The 15443-nt window shown below is 30.7% G+C and overlaps 1 protein-coding gene across 1 annotated transcript; it reads right to left on the reverse strand.

Moving 5' to 3' along the window:
- Positions 1-3774: 3774 nt before the first annotated feature.
- LOC111696997 (synaptotagmin-1) lies at positions 3775-9757 on the reverse strand. Its single transcript, XM_023466846.1, has 8 exons — positions 9660-9757; positions 9194-9271; positions 7028-7094; positions 6700-6747; positions 5261-5338; positions 4794-4859; positions 4147-4224; positions 3775-4039 (listed from the first exon to the last, which is right to left on the reverse strand). Exons 1-8 carry the CDS (start codon positions 9707-9709, stop codon positions 3857-3859), a joined length of 648 nt encoding a protein of 215 aa, XP_023322614.1. The 5' UTR covers positions 9710-9757; the 3' UTR covers positions 3775-3856.
- Between the last annotated feature and the right edge of the window lie 5686 nt (positions 9758-15443).

Below are 15443 nucleotides of genomic sequence, written 5' to 3' on the forward strand. Positions count from 1 at the left end.
AGTTTCAAGGGTTATACCGTTGTAAATCAAACATTGCCTTCTTTGCTTGGAGGGTCACTCGGAATTTCGCTTACAGTCCCTTTAAAGTTTTTACTTTATACATGACAAAAAAGTACATGGGTAGAATATTTTGTGCGGCATATCTGGCCATGATCTTAAACGTTTGATCTTGATATTTAACGTGGGCACTTTTTATTCGAGGATAAATTCTTATTCTCTCAATTCAAATTATCCCTACATGGTATGACTATTCTCAAAGAAAAATTGAACCCATCATGAAGGTCTGCATGTAAGACGAAGATATCAAAGCTTGATATTTACGCTACAAAGGTTTTGACTTCAGGGATATTAAAAGGATATTGTAAGCGAAATTACAAGTGACCTTCATGCAAAAATGACTCATTTCACAATGGCACCCTGACCACTATTATCTGCTTTAAAATTCGGTGATGGTGATGGACCAAACCTCTGTAGAGTAAAAAAGTAGATGTTAGTTCCACATTTATTTAAAATATATTTCGGTCTGGGTTGACCCTCGTCAGTTCTAACGATATAATAACCATCAAAATCGATAAAAAAAAATTAAAAAATGTAAAAAATCACAAGAAGATTATTCAAAGTAAAAATTTGGGCTGTCAAATGGGCATAAGATCATGAGATGGAAAAAAAGATAATTTGCAAATATTCACTTTAAAAAAAATGTTTTAAGACAATTATTATTCCTTGAGATTGTTTCTGTCGCAAAGATTAAAAACAAACTGTGTAGAATTGGACATAAAAATCCCTTTTTTTTAAAAAAACATACTGAATTACAGTTAACAATTAAATAAAACTGTTTTTTTCTGTTCATTCCTCTGAGTTCAGTCATAAAATCTCACTATTATCTAATCACTATTGTGGAATATATTATCGTTTTTGTATAGGCTTAAACGTGTTTAACTCTAACGATTTCTTTATTTTTTTCTGCAGTAGAATTGCGGAAGTCGTTTTTGTCCAGAAACCAGTTGAAAATAATCAGATTACAATGCTGTAAATAGGAAAGGAACAAAGGTACAAAAACATTGAGACTCTAATTTATACTTGATCAGACAATGCTATGATAAATACCGTTGTGAATCGGTCATTGTCAAGGTCACTTAAAATCACGCTGAAAGTCCCTTTAAAAGTTTCCAAAATTACGCTGACAGTCCCTTTAAAAGTTTCCAAAATTTTCAGATTTTCTTAATGTTTTAAATCTTATAAGTAAAGGAGTTGATTCTTTGCCACAAACTCTGATTTTCTAATCCCTATATCTTTGAAACCCAATGTTGTAAACCTTTAATACTCCAAGCTTATATTATTTGATCTAACAGAACTCATAGTTTGACATATCAAAGGTCTACGACATTGGAATCTAAAGATATAGGGATTAGAAAATCAGAATTTGTTGCAAAGACTCAACTCCTTTTAATTATTAAAACTGTTTGACAAGTTTGCACATTATTATGAGTGAATGGTTGTTTTTTGCTTTCATGATTCTGCATTAATATTGTAAAGGATTTCTAAACCAAGCCTTGGTGCCAGTTCTATAGATGCATTATTCAATTTGTTTTAACAATGACTTTCAATCCTTTCTTGTTGCCTACTGGTTAATTGGTAAAATATGAAATGTATTTAAAATAGATATATTTTTATTAAGCAGTAATCTTTGATTGTTTGAATTAGTATTATAGTCTGTTTGTTTGGATGTCCAATTATAACTAATGAACCCCTGGATCACTTTGCCTCAAATTTTGATTGGGAAACTTGATTTAACCTTGGTATTGTGTGCTTCGCGTATAGAGATGTTAACATTTTCATTTTTTTTATAGAAAGATCGTTTCGTTATGAAAACGGCGACGAAAAATCGAAAACGAAACGAAATGGTCGTTTTTAAAACGATGGTTTTCAAAACGACCGCTTTTCAAAACGATAGTTTTCAAAACGATCGTTTTCAAAGCGATCGTTTTCATAAAACTCGTCGTTTCGTTTACGATCGTTAACGACGAACCTAATTAACATAATTATCAATAAATGTTTTTTTAAACCCGATCATTTTTTCAAAAGCGATCGTTTTTTTTTAAAAACAATCGTATAAAAAACGGTCGCAAATCGTTTTTTTTTATAAAAACGATCCTTTTCGAACACGATCGTTATTGGTTTTTTAAAAATTCAAAACGATTGAATAACGAAACAAAAAACTATCGTTTTCAAAAACGATTAACAACCCTATTCGCGTATGGTTTTCTTATTTGAGTCGATTGATTAATTAAAGGTGAGAACTTGAGGCCAGGTTTCAAGCTAGTTTAGTACTTGAAGAGAATTGATTACTCGCTACAAAAAAAATCATTTAATCTCTAAATCTTTGCAACCTTTAATATTTTAAACTATGAATGTGCACAGATCAAAACGTTATAACGACTGAAAGTTCAAAGATATATATATCAATATATGTTGCAAATATTTAGTTATTGGAAACTTACACTTTGCTGAAGTAATCAGTTTCTTTATTCATATATAAGACGATTAACAATTATTTACTCAATTCATTTTCTTTTAATCTAATGTATATTTAAAAACAGGATGTAAAGTAACAAGTGTCACACTCACATATTAATATTGTTAAAAAATAAAAATAAACTAATACATTTTTTTTTTATTTTTCCGACGCAGTTTTTGATTTTTTTAAAATCTCCCTGATAACAATTAAAGTTAGAAATATTTTTTTAAGCGGTCTTGTAAAGCTGGATTTGTAACATGTATCTAACTCCTCTATCTCAACTCTAAGGCCAAATCATATTATTTGTATTTCATAAATATAAATCTAAGAAAATGTTAATATTTGTAATGATAAGTTTGGTTCAGGGTATCCGAGCACGATATTTCAATGATTTAAATCAGAGTAAATAATGACAAAAATGTTTGTATATATGACTACAAATGTCTTCGCAATGACAAAAATGTTTGTATATATAAGTATAAATGCGCCTGTGCAATGACAAAAATGTTTGTATATATGACTACAAATGCGCCTGCGCAATGACAAAAATGTTTGTATATATGACTACAAATACGCCTGTGCAATGACAAAAATGTTTGTATGTATGACTACAAATGCGCCTGAGCAATGACAAAAATGTTTGTATATATAACTACAAATGCGCCTGCGCAATGACAAAAATGTTTGTATATATGACTACAAATGCGCCTGCGCAATGACAAAAATGTTTGTATATATGACTAAAAATGCGCCTGCGCAATGACAAAAATGTTTTTATATATAACTACAAATGCGCCTGCGCAATGACAAAAATGTTTGTATATATGACTACAAATGCGCCTGCGCAATGCGGTTAAACAAAAATATTGAGCTGAAGGGCCTGTCGTAAAAATCTACTATGAACTGTTATAATAGAACACATCGCAATGGATATGGGATTTATAAAAAAGACTAAAGATTTTTTTTGTATCTATCATTTGAAATACCATTTTATAGGAAGTAGCAAGGTTTTAATGCAAGGGAAGTTAGTTTTAGTTGCATAGATGCATCAGTGTTCGTTTAGTATCCAAGAAGGTTAAAAGCATTAAACTTTGATAATTTTGATGATTCACATAATAGTTTCCTATGACTCGGGTTAACATTTTGCAAGTGATGCATTGGTGAAAATTTATAAGGCCTACGAACATCTTATGAAAAGTTTATAAAATTTGGAATTAAAAAAATCTGTTTTAAGATTTATCCAGAACTGATCAATATTAAAAGCAATAATAAGATTATATTTAAAGTTTTACGTAATTACTTAATGAACATCAAAGAAACACATATGTTCACATATGTTTATTTCCTTGAATACTGTTTGATATCATTAAGATACACAGGCTGGGCATCCTTTGGGTTTAGCTCAGTCCAGATGTCATCAACGAACAGCTTATTTGAGCCCCTTGGTAACTCAGCAATCTGCTGATTTGAGTCACGTGGTATTTTGTGAAACAGCTGATTTGTTTCAATAATTACCCTGATCTAGAATATAAAATCTTCTTGATTAAATGTTTAGTTTCATCAAAAAAAAATTATCCAATTTTTCAGAATATTTTCTTATATTTTACCCAAGTTCTAAAATGGCCTACCTCGCCAATAAAATCATCAAAGAAGAGATCCTTATCCATGACCTGGAGAGCCAACGTGATTCTATCTTTTTCACCAATCTGCAGTAGATTATTTCATTGCAAAATTCATAATTACAAAAATAAAGAACAATCTAATGGTATTTTTACAATTTCCCTTTCCGACCCAAATTGTCCTTTTTTAATCTCTGTGGCCGGGTCAGAGAGGGAGGATTGAAACAACCCCCTTGATTGCGCCTCTGATAATTAGGATTAAAAAATTCTTACTATTTTAGTTTACCAATAGGGTTTTGTGTCATTATTCACATTATTTGAAAAATTTCAAGATCATTCGAAACAACCACAAATAACTAGTGTTTTCAATTTGAATTCCGCAGCGCAGAATTACGGAATTGTGCGGAATTGTGTACAATTGTGCGAATTGTGTGATGAATTGTGCGGAAGTGTGTACAATTGTGCGGTATTCCACGGAATTCATCATCGTTGACTATATTAGGTGCATGCAGCAGGATTTAAAATATTTAAACTATCCAATTATCAATAAGTTACAAAGATATTATGATACATGAAACAAACAGATTATGATTTCCCTGATTAAAAAATTTAATTGTTTTTTCTCTTGGTTTACTTTTATTACAAAATTAACTTACGTCGAACTGAAAGGTTTCGTTGAAATCTGGATTCAGTTTCTTCGTCTTAGCTTTGGTTCGCAATGGCTAGAAATAAAGTTTTTAAATATTACTGCTTTTTTGATAAAAAAATTAATGAAAAAACTAAGTGAATTGAATTTAATAAATTGATCATGAATCTAAAAAGAGTAATAACTGTTTTCAAAGATTTAAACTAAAAAACTAAGGATGAATTAATCAATAATATTAATCTATTAATTGTTAAATCAATTGGTAATCAATCAATTGATTAATGATTATATAATGCAGTTAAAATATATATCTAAGAACAAGGAAATTGTTAATTAATTTTTTTAAACATTCATGGATTAACCAGTAAAACATAAAGAGATAATTATAATTAAGATTTAGTTAAAACGACAATTTTATTCGAAAACGAAAACAATGTTAAATAAATCTCAAAATGTTGATAAAAATAAATAATCAACCTTACAAGATTCCTCTTCAACCTTCACTGTTACGTATGGATCACAGCTCCCTCTGATGAAATCCTTGGATGGCAGTTCCTAAATTGTTAAAGGGTTTCTAATCTCCAATAAACATTAACATTGGGAACTTAAACATGAATATTTTACTGTGAACTAGATAGAAGGAGAAGGTCAGATTCACGTGACTATACTGGTACAACTTTGTGACCCATCAGTACCTCTAGTTTTATTAATTTTTCGCATATGTATGAGAGTACCAAAGGAATGGAGTCTTTACCAAAAACTCTTATTATTATTGGAAACCTGCATAGCTTTGCAACCTGTCGGTGTAAACCTTTTCATTAAGATTAATTGATCTGGTTACATATTTAACTCAATTCCATTATCTGAGCTGAAAACTTTAGAATTGTGGATATCAAGATCAATGCTTGATCTCCTCTTTTTCTAAATCTCCTGAACTGAAAACTTTTAAATGGGATATCGTTAATCCCGATCATTTAATTAATCTGGAGATTAATAACAAAAGAAGAACAAGCCTTATTTAATCATGAGATAAAGAAAAAGAGTGGATCAAGCATTAATCCCGATATCCAGAAATCAAAAGTTCCCAGCTCTGATTTAATAATCCTTGTTCTCCTTTAGTTATCAATCTACAGATTAATTAACCGATCGGGATTAATGATATCCCATTCTAAAGTTTTTAGCTCTGGTTACATATTTAACTCAATTCCATTATCTGGTTACATGTTTAACTCAATTCCATTATCTGGTTAAATATTTAACTCAATTCCATTATCTGGTTACATATTTAACTCAATTCCATTATCTGGTTAAATATTTAACTCAATTCCATTATCTGGTTACATATTTAACTCAATTCCATTATCTGGTTACATATTTAACTCAATTCCATTATCTGTATACATATTTAACTCAATTGTTTATTATCTGGTTACATATTTAACTCAATTCCATTATCTGTATACATATTTAACTCAAATTCCAATATCTGGTTACAAATTTGAATTTCAAAACATTCTTGTTCTTTTCAAAAACGAAATTTAATCATAAATGCAATTTTCTTTATCTTGACGTGATGTTCTATCCAATTGTTTTAATTTTAAAAATGTAATTTGTTTTAAAATGGCAACATGCCAATTTCATCAAACCAAGAAAATGCCAGGTCAAGTGGAACACAAATAAATTCAGTCAGTAAATATGTTTAGAATCAATTTTTGTAATTTATCATAAAAGAGAAACTTTTTTCTCCAATTATTATATTTTTATATTATGCTTAAATTTCCTTTTGGAAAAGTTTAAAATTATTTAAGCATCATTTGTTTTCTAATATCTTACTGTATTAAAGACCAAAACAAAGCTTTATACAAAAAAAATAAAATGGATTTTTATTTAACTTTCTATAATTTATTTTTTTTTACCTCACAACCCTTTACACACACGAAGAAGTGTTGGTCTTCCTTCCAAATCTGAAAAATTAGAAAAAATGTAGAATCTATATTCATACAGGCTATAGAGACGGCAAACGTTTATTTTTATTTTTCTTTCGTTTTCTGACCGAACGATCGTTCGGTAAAATCGTTCTTTCAGTAAAATTGTTTGTTTAATAAAATTTTCCGTACAGAAAAAAAACTATCGTTCTTAAAAAGTTTGTTTTTAAATCAGTCATTCGGGAAATACACTATATATATATATATATATATATTATTTTTTTTAAATTAAAAAGTTAAACTTTTTTATCGAAATTACCTTAAAATGTATCCAGCCAAGTCCTAGTTTACTTCTACCCCTCGGATGAATAAGATTATGAGGGGCACTAAATTTTATTAATTTTCATCAAGGTTTTAACCCTAAACAGGCTGGAGGGCGGGCGTTTGGCGCCCCCCCCCTCTAGTTTGTTTTGCCCTAACACTCTCATTTTTAAACTATTACCGTGAAATTTTTTTACTTTTACTAAATAGAAATTTGAAGGACTTTTTTATTTCTTTTTATTCTTAGAGTAGGGTAAAGAGCGGTAAAAAGTCTGGTCTGTGTAATTGATATATCAAAAGTAGCCCATGACTAAAGCTACAAATATAAAAACTATATTTTTGAAAAGCCCCTGAAAAATGCATGTAGAAACACGTGTCATCCTTTGAAAATTTTTTTAAACAAAAAAATGTAATATATAATAGCACCCAAACTATATAAGCTGGCCTAGAAAAATTGGGCTATGAACATGCATTTCAACCTTACTCCTATTCTATATGTACTTTTTCTAGGGGGAGCGGGGAGCCCCCCTATACAATATACATAGATTCATATCACCCCCCCCCCCACCTTTATAGGGTTAAAAAGATAATAATTTTTGATTTTGTTTACTTTTATTATATGATCCTTCATAAAAATTCCAGTACAAAATATTAGTTAATCAGTTTGGAATTTATGTTGATTTTATGATTATAATTTTAAAGCCTTCAATCTAAAAATAAAATTAGCAAACAATGATTAACGCTTTTTTAAAACGTAAATATCTTTGTAGTTTGATGGTGTAAACCTTTGATATTTCAAACTTACAAACTTAGATTATTTGATCTGAGAGAATTCATAGTTTGAAATTTCTAAGGTCTAAACGACAATGGCTTGAAATGGTACAGGATTTAGAAAATTAGATTGTTTGGGAAAGAATATTTTTGGCAAAGACTAAATTCCTCGGTCATAGAAGACGGTTGAGTTTCGAAAACGTTGATCTTGAATCCCTTTGTGCCCCTGAACACATGACAGGTTTTGAACCCCTTTTTGCCCATGAACACATGACAGGTTTTGAACCCCAATGTACCCATGAACACATGACAGGTTTTGAACCCCTTTGTGCCCATGAACACATGACAGGTTTTGAACCCCTTTGTGCCCATGAACACATGACAGGTTTTGAACCCCTTTGTGCCCATGAACACATGACAGGTTTTGAACCCCTTTGTGCCCATGAACACGTGACAGGTTTTAAACCCCTTTGTGCCCATGAACACATCACAGGTTTTGAACCCCTTTGTGCCCATGAACACATGACAGGTTTTGAACCCCTTTGCGCCATGAACACGTGACAGGTTTTGAACCCCTTTGTGCCCATGAACACATGACAGGTTTTAAACCCCTTTGTGCCCATGAACACGTGACAGGTTTTAAACCCCTTTGTGCACATGAACACGTGACAGGTTTTGAAAGTTCTTTCCTGTAAATGGTTTTATCTTGAGGATTTTTCTTTATTCTGTTGAACGTGAAAACTAATAATTTTTATTTGGATGAGTGTTGTGTATATATAAGTGCACACCTCTTGTCAGTAAAATTATATTCCTTGTGAACTATTTTAAAGTTATTCATGCAAATCTGCTTTATTGCAAATATCTAAAATTTTAAAATTTGTGAAATTTGAACATCGCGAAACTTCATATATTACTCTTATAAAGGGACTATAAGCGTAATGTTATGCGACCCTATATGCAAAGCTGGCAATGCCTGATTTACAACGGTACCATCAAAACCTTTATCTGATCAAGTATAAATGAATTTCAATGTTTTTGTTTCTATAAATTGTTTATTTTCATTTGAAGTTTGTTCTGCGAATTTAATTTTGCATTTTTTTCACAGAAATAGGCACTTTTTGAGTCAGAAAAAAGACGAAATAATCTTTCATATTTTTGATCAGATTAAAGGTTTGCATACCGGCATAACTATCTTTGCATAGAGGGTCACTTGAATTACGCACCTTTAAGTTCAGTTTAAGATTCGGGAATATCAACGATATATCTAAAATATATTATGAATTATTAAAAATTTCGTAGAAGGAATTGAGTCTTTGTCAGCGAGAACTTTATATTTTTCATTTACTCTTATTTATTGTTTTAGTATTAAATTCAGTTTTCTTTGATGAATTTCCTAGATTGGGTTGAAGCTGTACTAGCTATGGAGTTTCTTGAACTGTCCTGGGAGTGAAAACCTACAGTTCCGACGTCCCTAAGCAAAGATTATTTTTTCATTTTTCTATAATTGATTCAAAAAAAAAGTAATTTGACAATTTTGAATATTTATTTTTGTACAACAAAAGCTAAACTAATTCCAATTGACAAAAGGAAGGCACTCCAAGTTAGATAAAACGACTTTGTGACCTCTAAGTTCCTTCAGTTCAAATTTTACGCATATTTATACTTGGAAAAAAAATTTGCAATATTTGTTATATTTACATGTTTTGTATTTACCAAAATAACTACAGTAAGCAAAGGGTTTGAGCAAGGTCTGGAACAAAGAGCAAAGACTTTTACTTTCAGCCTATAGTTTATAATTTCAGTCACAATTACAATTGCAAAATAATTGTATTATTTGTTTCATTAAGATGATTTTATACCTGGAATCTATAGAATCCCTGGATGATAACGACCTTGATGAAGAACTCATAATTTTTTTTCTTTATCTTGAAAACAAAACAATGTTTCATTTATTTGATTGATACATTTTGGCGCATCCGGCCATTTATATTCATGGAAGAAACTGAGTCTGTGCAGAAACTTAAATTTTCCAATCCCTAAATCTTTGCAACCTAATTGTTTACATATTTGATATTTCAAACGTTGAGCATTTGAACTAGAATGCTTTTTTTTGTGAAAATTCTAAAGTTTACAGCATTGGGTTGAATAGACATAGGGATTAGAAAATATGAGTTTCTGGTAAAGACTCAATTTTAAGTGGACCTTCGTTTTCAGGGTCGCATATATCCGATTAACCATTTAAAAAATTTAAAGATTTTCCCTATAGGAGTTTAATCAATTTTCTCCTCGCAAAATAAGGATAGCTCCGTCGTCCTAAACCAGACAACCAATCTTAAAAGGGTACCATTGTCAATCAGATTTGCCACTCTAAAATTAGGTCTGCAGTCTTTTTAACCAGAAACCGTGAGCTGTAGTTTTTTTTGAAAATCTCTCAAATGTTTTGTTTCGTAATATTTTGTTTATGATTGTTTGCTTGAAAAGGACTGGAACAAACTAATAAAGTTTTCACAGTAATTAAATAATTAAGTGAAACAGTAAACTCAGAAATGTTTACTTTGCGATAATAAAGGACACGTTTATAGGGTCAAATAATGTTTTTTTTTTTAAAAGCTAATTTTGATAATGATAAATGTAATAAATATCGCGGGTCACATGATATTCTGTAAACGTGCAGTACATTATTGTTAACCATTAACTTTAAGGCCTCTGTGTAATGTCGTCTTCAACTTAAAATCCCCTCTCGGAGACACCAAACCAAATAATTTCAGCCCCCATTTTCTTTGTACTCCGGGGACGGAGCCTAAAACACTTTCGATTATTGTGAACCCATAAAAGTTAATCAAGAATATTTTCATATGAAAAATTAGTGATTTTCGTTAAATATTCATCTGTCATTTATTTCAGAAGTTTTAATTAAAAAAAAACGTCCTTCAACACTGATCAACAAAATGTTACCCTTTATCATTTATCAAGATTTTTTCCATTATTAACATTTATTATTACATTGTACAAGTAACCATGATCTATAATTTATGTTATTTTTTAGGAAATAAAGCTTTTGTTATCGATTTTCTTGAGACAGGGTTACTCTGTTGTGTTGTGTTTGCGGCCAACCGGGAAAGATTTGTCCGGGGAGAATAAATATCCCCGCACCAGAATTCCGACGGGCCTATTATTCAAGTTTATCTGGTGTGTTGCTGTTATCTGTCAACAATTGTACATTATTAATTATCTCTGTTTGTAAACTTCTGCCTAAAAACCATTATTCATTTAAACTGCGTTTCAAATGAATTCGTATCATGGTTACAGCTTAAGGGATAGACCAGCTATGTAAGGTAGTTGAACTGAGTATGCAGTGTTGTGGAAAGCTTCTTTAGGATTCATTTGAGACTTTTTAAAGATCTGTAAATCCTGAGCTTGAGCGCAAATTCGACGTTCAAAACTCCTACTTTTGGGGGTGGATACGTTTTAGGAATCTGTTTTTTTAAATTATTTAATAATTATTAAATAACGACGACGTAAAATAAAGTAAAAATTACACAGTAATCTAATAAGATGGCTAGGAACATATTTCTCAAAAGAAATTTGTCAATAAATCTATACTAGAATCAATTATTTCGTTTTCATCATAATATTGAATTTCTTATTTTCTTTGAAATTATTTGCAGATTTCTTCAATGCAGTAGCCTACATGATCGGTCCAATTTTTAAGCACATTATCGATTGTGTGCAGCTGTATTTCACCATTGGCTTCACGAATATTGTCCTTTAAAGCGTCAATTGTCTCTGGCTTGTCGGCGTAAAACTTATCTTTGAGGGCACCCCACAAATAATAGTAACAGGGCGCAAAACATCGAGTGTAGCTTAACTGTACCGATCGTGTAGGCTACTGCATGGCCAGCCGAGGCGGCCATTTGAATGAAATTATTTTCCATTATTAACCGGAAGGATTGTACTTTCAAATAAAAAAAGAAATTTGAGAAAATATTTAGTAGTTTTTTTATAGCATTTTCAAAAAAAAGTTATTTGGCGGGCCCTTAATAATTTGTCATATTTATATGAGGGTCAAATTTACCCTCCCCCCCCCCCCGTGTATCCTAGTTTTTAAGTACACCAGCAGGGATAGGGTTAAGAGCTACTCTACGGCGTAATTCAGAATAAGAATTGCGACTTTTTTGACATGACACATCGGCCAAACAAAACAAAAACTTAAAACAAACGTCTAATTTTTACAGTTGACGGTAAAAACAAATTGAATAAACTTAATCTATACTTCAGTTATTTTTTAGTCAGGACTACTCAGAGCACTTAGGATAAAATTTGATTCGATTGTAAAAAACAGCCTTTAAAGCCCAAAATATAAAAGTGAAAATGTTTGTGACATTTCTGGTAATACTTTGTGACCTCTTAGCTTCTCTAGTTTTGACTTTAGAATCAATGGTAAAAAAAGAAAGACTATTATTCATTTTTATTTATCATTCATTTTTAAATTTTAATTTAACAAATTTTAAAATAGAGAATGTAAATTTATTCTCTTACCGTTGTATCTTCTTAAAATAGATGATTTGAAAATTGGTTTTCTGTTCCTTCCTCTCTTGTAGGTCTTTGCATTATGACCCCTTGTTGTAAAAATACATGTTTACACAATTTTTGATATTTTCCTACAAAATATTTCGCATATTGGCCAGAGCTGACGATTTCTTTAGTTTGATGGGCCACTGGATAAATAATGTAGAAATATCACAATTCATAATTCAACTAATCATCTATTTTTTTTCGCGAACACTTTCTTTAAAGCAAAAGAATTTTAAATCCTTTACAACTTTGGGATTTAAGTTCAAAAGATAAAGGAAAGCTTTGAGAAAACTTATGAAAATGCTAAAAATAAAAGTAAATTATTCATGATGATTATTCATACAGAACGTATGCAGTAATATCAGTTCTTAAATCATACATCGTAATACATCGTGCATATCTACAAGCAAGGTTATAAGGCTAGGAAAGTTATTTGCTGTTGCGTATTCTCTGCGTATATATTGAAACCAGTACTCTCTGGGTGGTATTTGTAAACAAGAATAGATACATCAGTGTTACTCTAGTATCCGAGGGGGATAAAAGCATTTAATTCTGATAATTCACACAAGTTTTCTATCATAGATATACAAGATTATAGATCGCTAATGTAGACTGTAAAGTTGAAAGTTGTACAACCCCTTAGAGAATAGGTATAGGGTTGAAATGCATGTTAAAAGCCCGATTTTTCATGGCCAGATCAAATAAAATAGACTGATAACTTTGATAGTTTGGGTGCTAGGGAGGGTGGAAAAAATGCCTTAAAAGGTGTGACACATGATATTCTACATGCATTTTTCAAGGGCTTTTCGAAAATACAGTTTTTAGATCTGTAGCTTTAGTCACAAAAAAGTTATGGGCTATTTTAGATTTTTTTCACAGACCGGACTATTTTTCGACCCGTACCCTACCCTTTCAATTAAAAAAAAAAAATTTTTGATCCTGAAAATTACTATTCATTAAACGTCACAAAATTTCACGATGATAGTGTCAAAAATGAGAGTGCTAGGACAAAAAACTTCAAACGTCCCCTCCCCCAGCCTGTTTAGGGTTAATATTAAAACTATCATGCTTACTGCCGAGTCCCTATACTGTCGACAAAAACGATATCGTAAACGAAAAAGGAACAAATGGGGTTTAACCGTATCAAGAGGGGTGTTTTACACCCCTCCCCTTTAAGAGTTTTTTCTAAATAACTTTAAAATGGCTAACATTTGAGCGCTTAAGCCTTTTCACTTTTCAAATTCATAGTAATGTTTTTGTAATCCACATATTAATAGTTTTGTCAAGAGTAAAAAAAAACACTTTTAACATTTTTTTATGTACTTTTTAAAATCCTCCCTGCTAACCAGAAAAGTTAGAGTTCTTATTTTTTTAATGATCTGGTCTTTGAAAGTTGGACTAGGGCCGGACATATAAAGGGTATCAATTCCAAGGGTGAAATCATAGATAAAATCTGCATTAGACAAAAATAGCCCGATCGTGTTAAGATTAAGAGTAAAAGCGTATTTATTTTTTTCTCGTGTTTTCTCACATAAAGATGTACAAAATCATTCATTAAATCCTTCAAATTATATTTTGATGATATTCATGATTTCTTCTATTTTTAAAGCTTTAGGATTATTTTAAGAATAGCAGAGCATGAAAATAAAACTTCAAAACATAGATAGAACGGATAGAACGGATAGAACTGATAGAACGGATAGAACGGATAGAACGGATAGAACGGATAGAACGGATTCAAGGCTAAAAAAATGTATTAAAAGAAATTAAATTAAATTTTTGCCACAAACTCTGATGTTTTAATTCCTATATCTTTGCAACCAAATGTAGAAGACCTTCAAACTATGAATTCTGTATTATCAAATTATCTAAGTTTGAAATATTAATGGTTTACATCATCAGGTTGCAAAGACATGGGAATTAAAAAATTTCATTTTAATCCAGTTTAACTGAAAAATGAATGTTCATTCAAATATTTTTACTAACATTTATTAGATTCATAAATATTTATTGTTGTATGACGATAATAATATGACAATAATTACATTTATTACAAAATATTGAGAAAACAATTTACAAATTATGCTTAATTTAATGAAGAAATGAAAATGATTTAATTTTTTTTTTATTTCAATTTTAATCATGGCCTAATTACTGAGATTACATAAATATGTTTGCGTAGATATTAACGCAATAAAAACCTGTCTTCAGTCCCCCTTTCACTTTTTTTGGAATACACTATGCAGTTTGCATTTACACTTAAAAGGGTTATTAACAAAAAATAGAATATATAGTCTGAAAGAAGATTTCGTATATTTCCTAGAGTATCTTAATTGCTTCTAAACAAGCAATGAGCAATTTAATTTGTCAGAGAAATAAACCGCAAATTAGAATACAGAGTTTAAAGGAACAAACATATTGATATCTAATTTATACTTGATCAGACAAAGGTTTCAAGAGTTAATTAGGAACTGTCATCTTAAAATTACACTTACAGTTCCTTTAAATTCATAAGTATGACAAATGAGTCTGCAGTAGTGAAAGCTGATTAACCCTGGGGGAGGGGTAGGGGGCTCAAAACATTAACCCTATCAAGATTGAGAGGGGGGGGGCGGTGTTTTCAACCATGTGTTTTTTTTCTAAATAACTTTAAACCGACTTACATTAGAACGCTGAAACTTCTTCACTTTTTTAACATCATAGTTGGGAACAAATTTTACAAAACAAAATTTAGTTTTTTGATGGTAGGGTGGTGACATTTTTTATTGATTAAGCTACAGGGCTGAAATTAATAAATTTTAAAACCCCTTGAAAAATGGATGTATTTGTGTCACATGTTAATATTTGTTGAAATTTAAAATAACTATTTTTGAACATTTATCCGAATTACTTTTGAATTTTTTCTAAAAATACTCCCCTGCATCCTAACCATTGAAGTTAGAGGTCTAAGTTTTTATGAGCAAGATTTGAAAAGTTGGACTAAGAACATGCATCACACTCCCTTATATTAACAAGGTCAAAATCATGGGGGGGGGGGGGTTGAAAACATCTCCCCTCCCAATCTATAT

Source organism: Eurytemora carolleeae, unplaced genomic scaffold, assembly GCF_000591075.1.
Source record: "Eurytemora carolleeae unplaced genomic scaffold, Eaff_2.0 scaffold35, whole genome shotgun sequence".
Lineage (NCBI taxonomy): Eukaryota > Metazoa > Arthropoda > Copepoda > Calanoida > Temoridae > Eurytemora > Eurytemora carolleeae.

Bases quoted from the DNA above. Each gene is read 5' to 3' on its own strand.
- LOC111696997 (XM_023466846.1), bottom strand. From the start codon at position 9,709: ATGAGTTCTTCATCAAGGTCGTTATCATCCAGGGATTCTATAGATTCC. The intron at 9,272-9,659 runs GTATAAAATCAT...ATCTTTGCTTAG, and splicing joins AGGGATTCTATAGATTCCAG to GGACGTCGGAACTGTAGGTT. The intron at 4,860-5,260 runs GTTGATTATTTA...CTTTATTTCTAG, and splicing joins TTGAAGAGGAATCTTGTAAG to CCATTGCGAACCAAAGCTAA.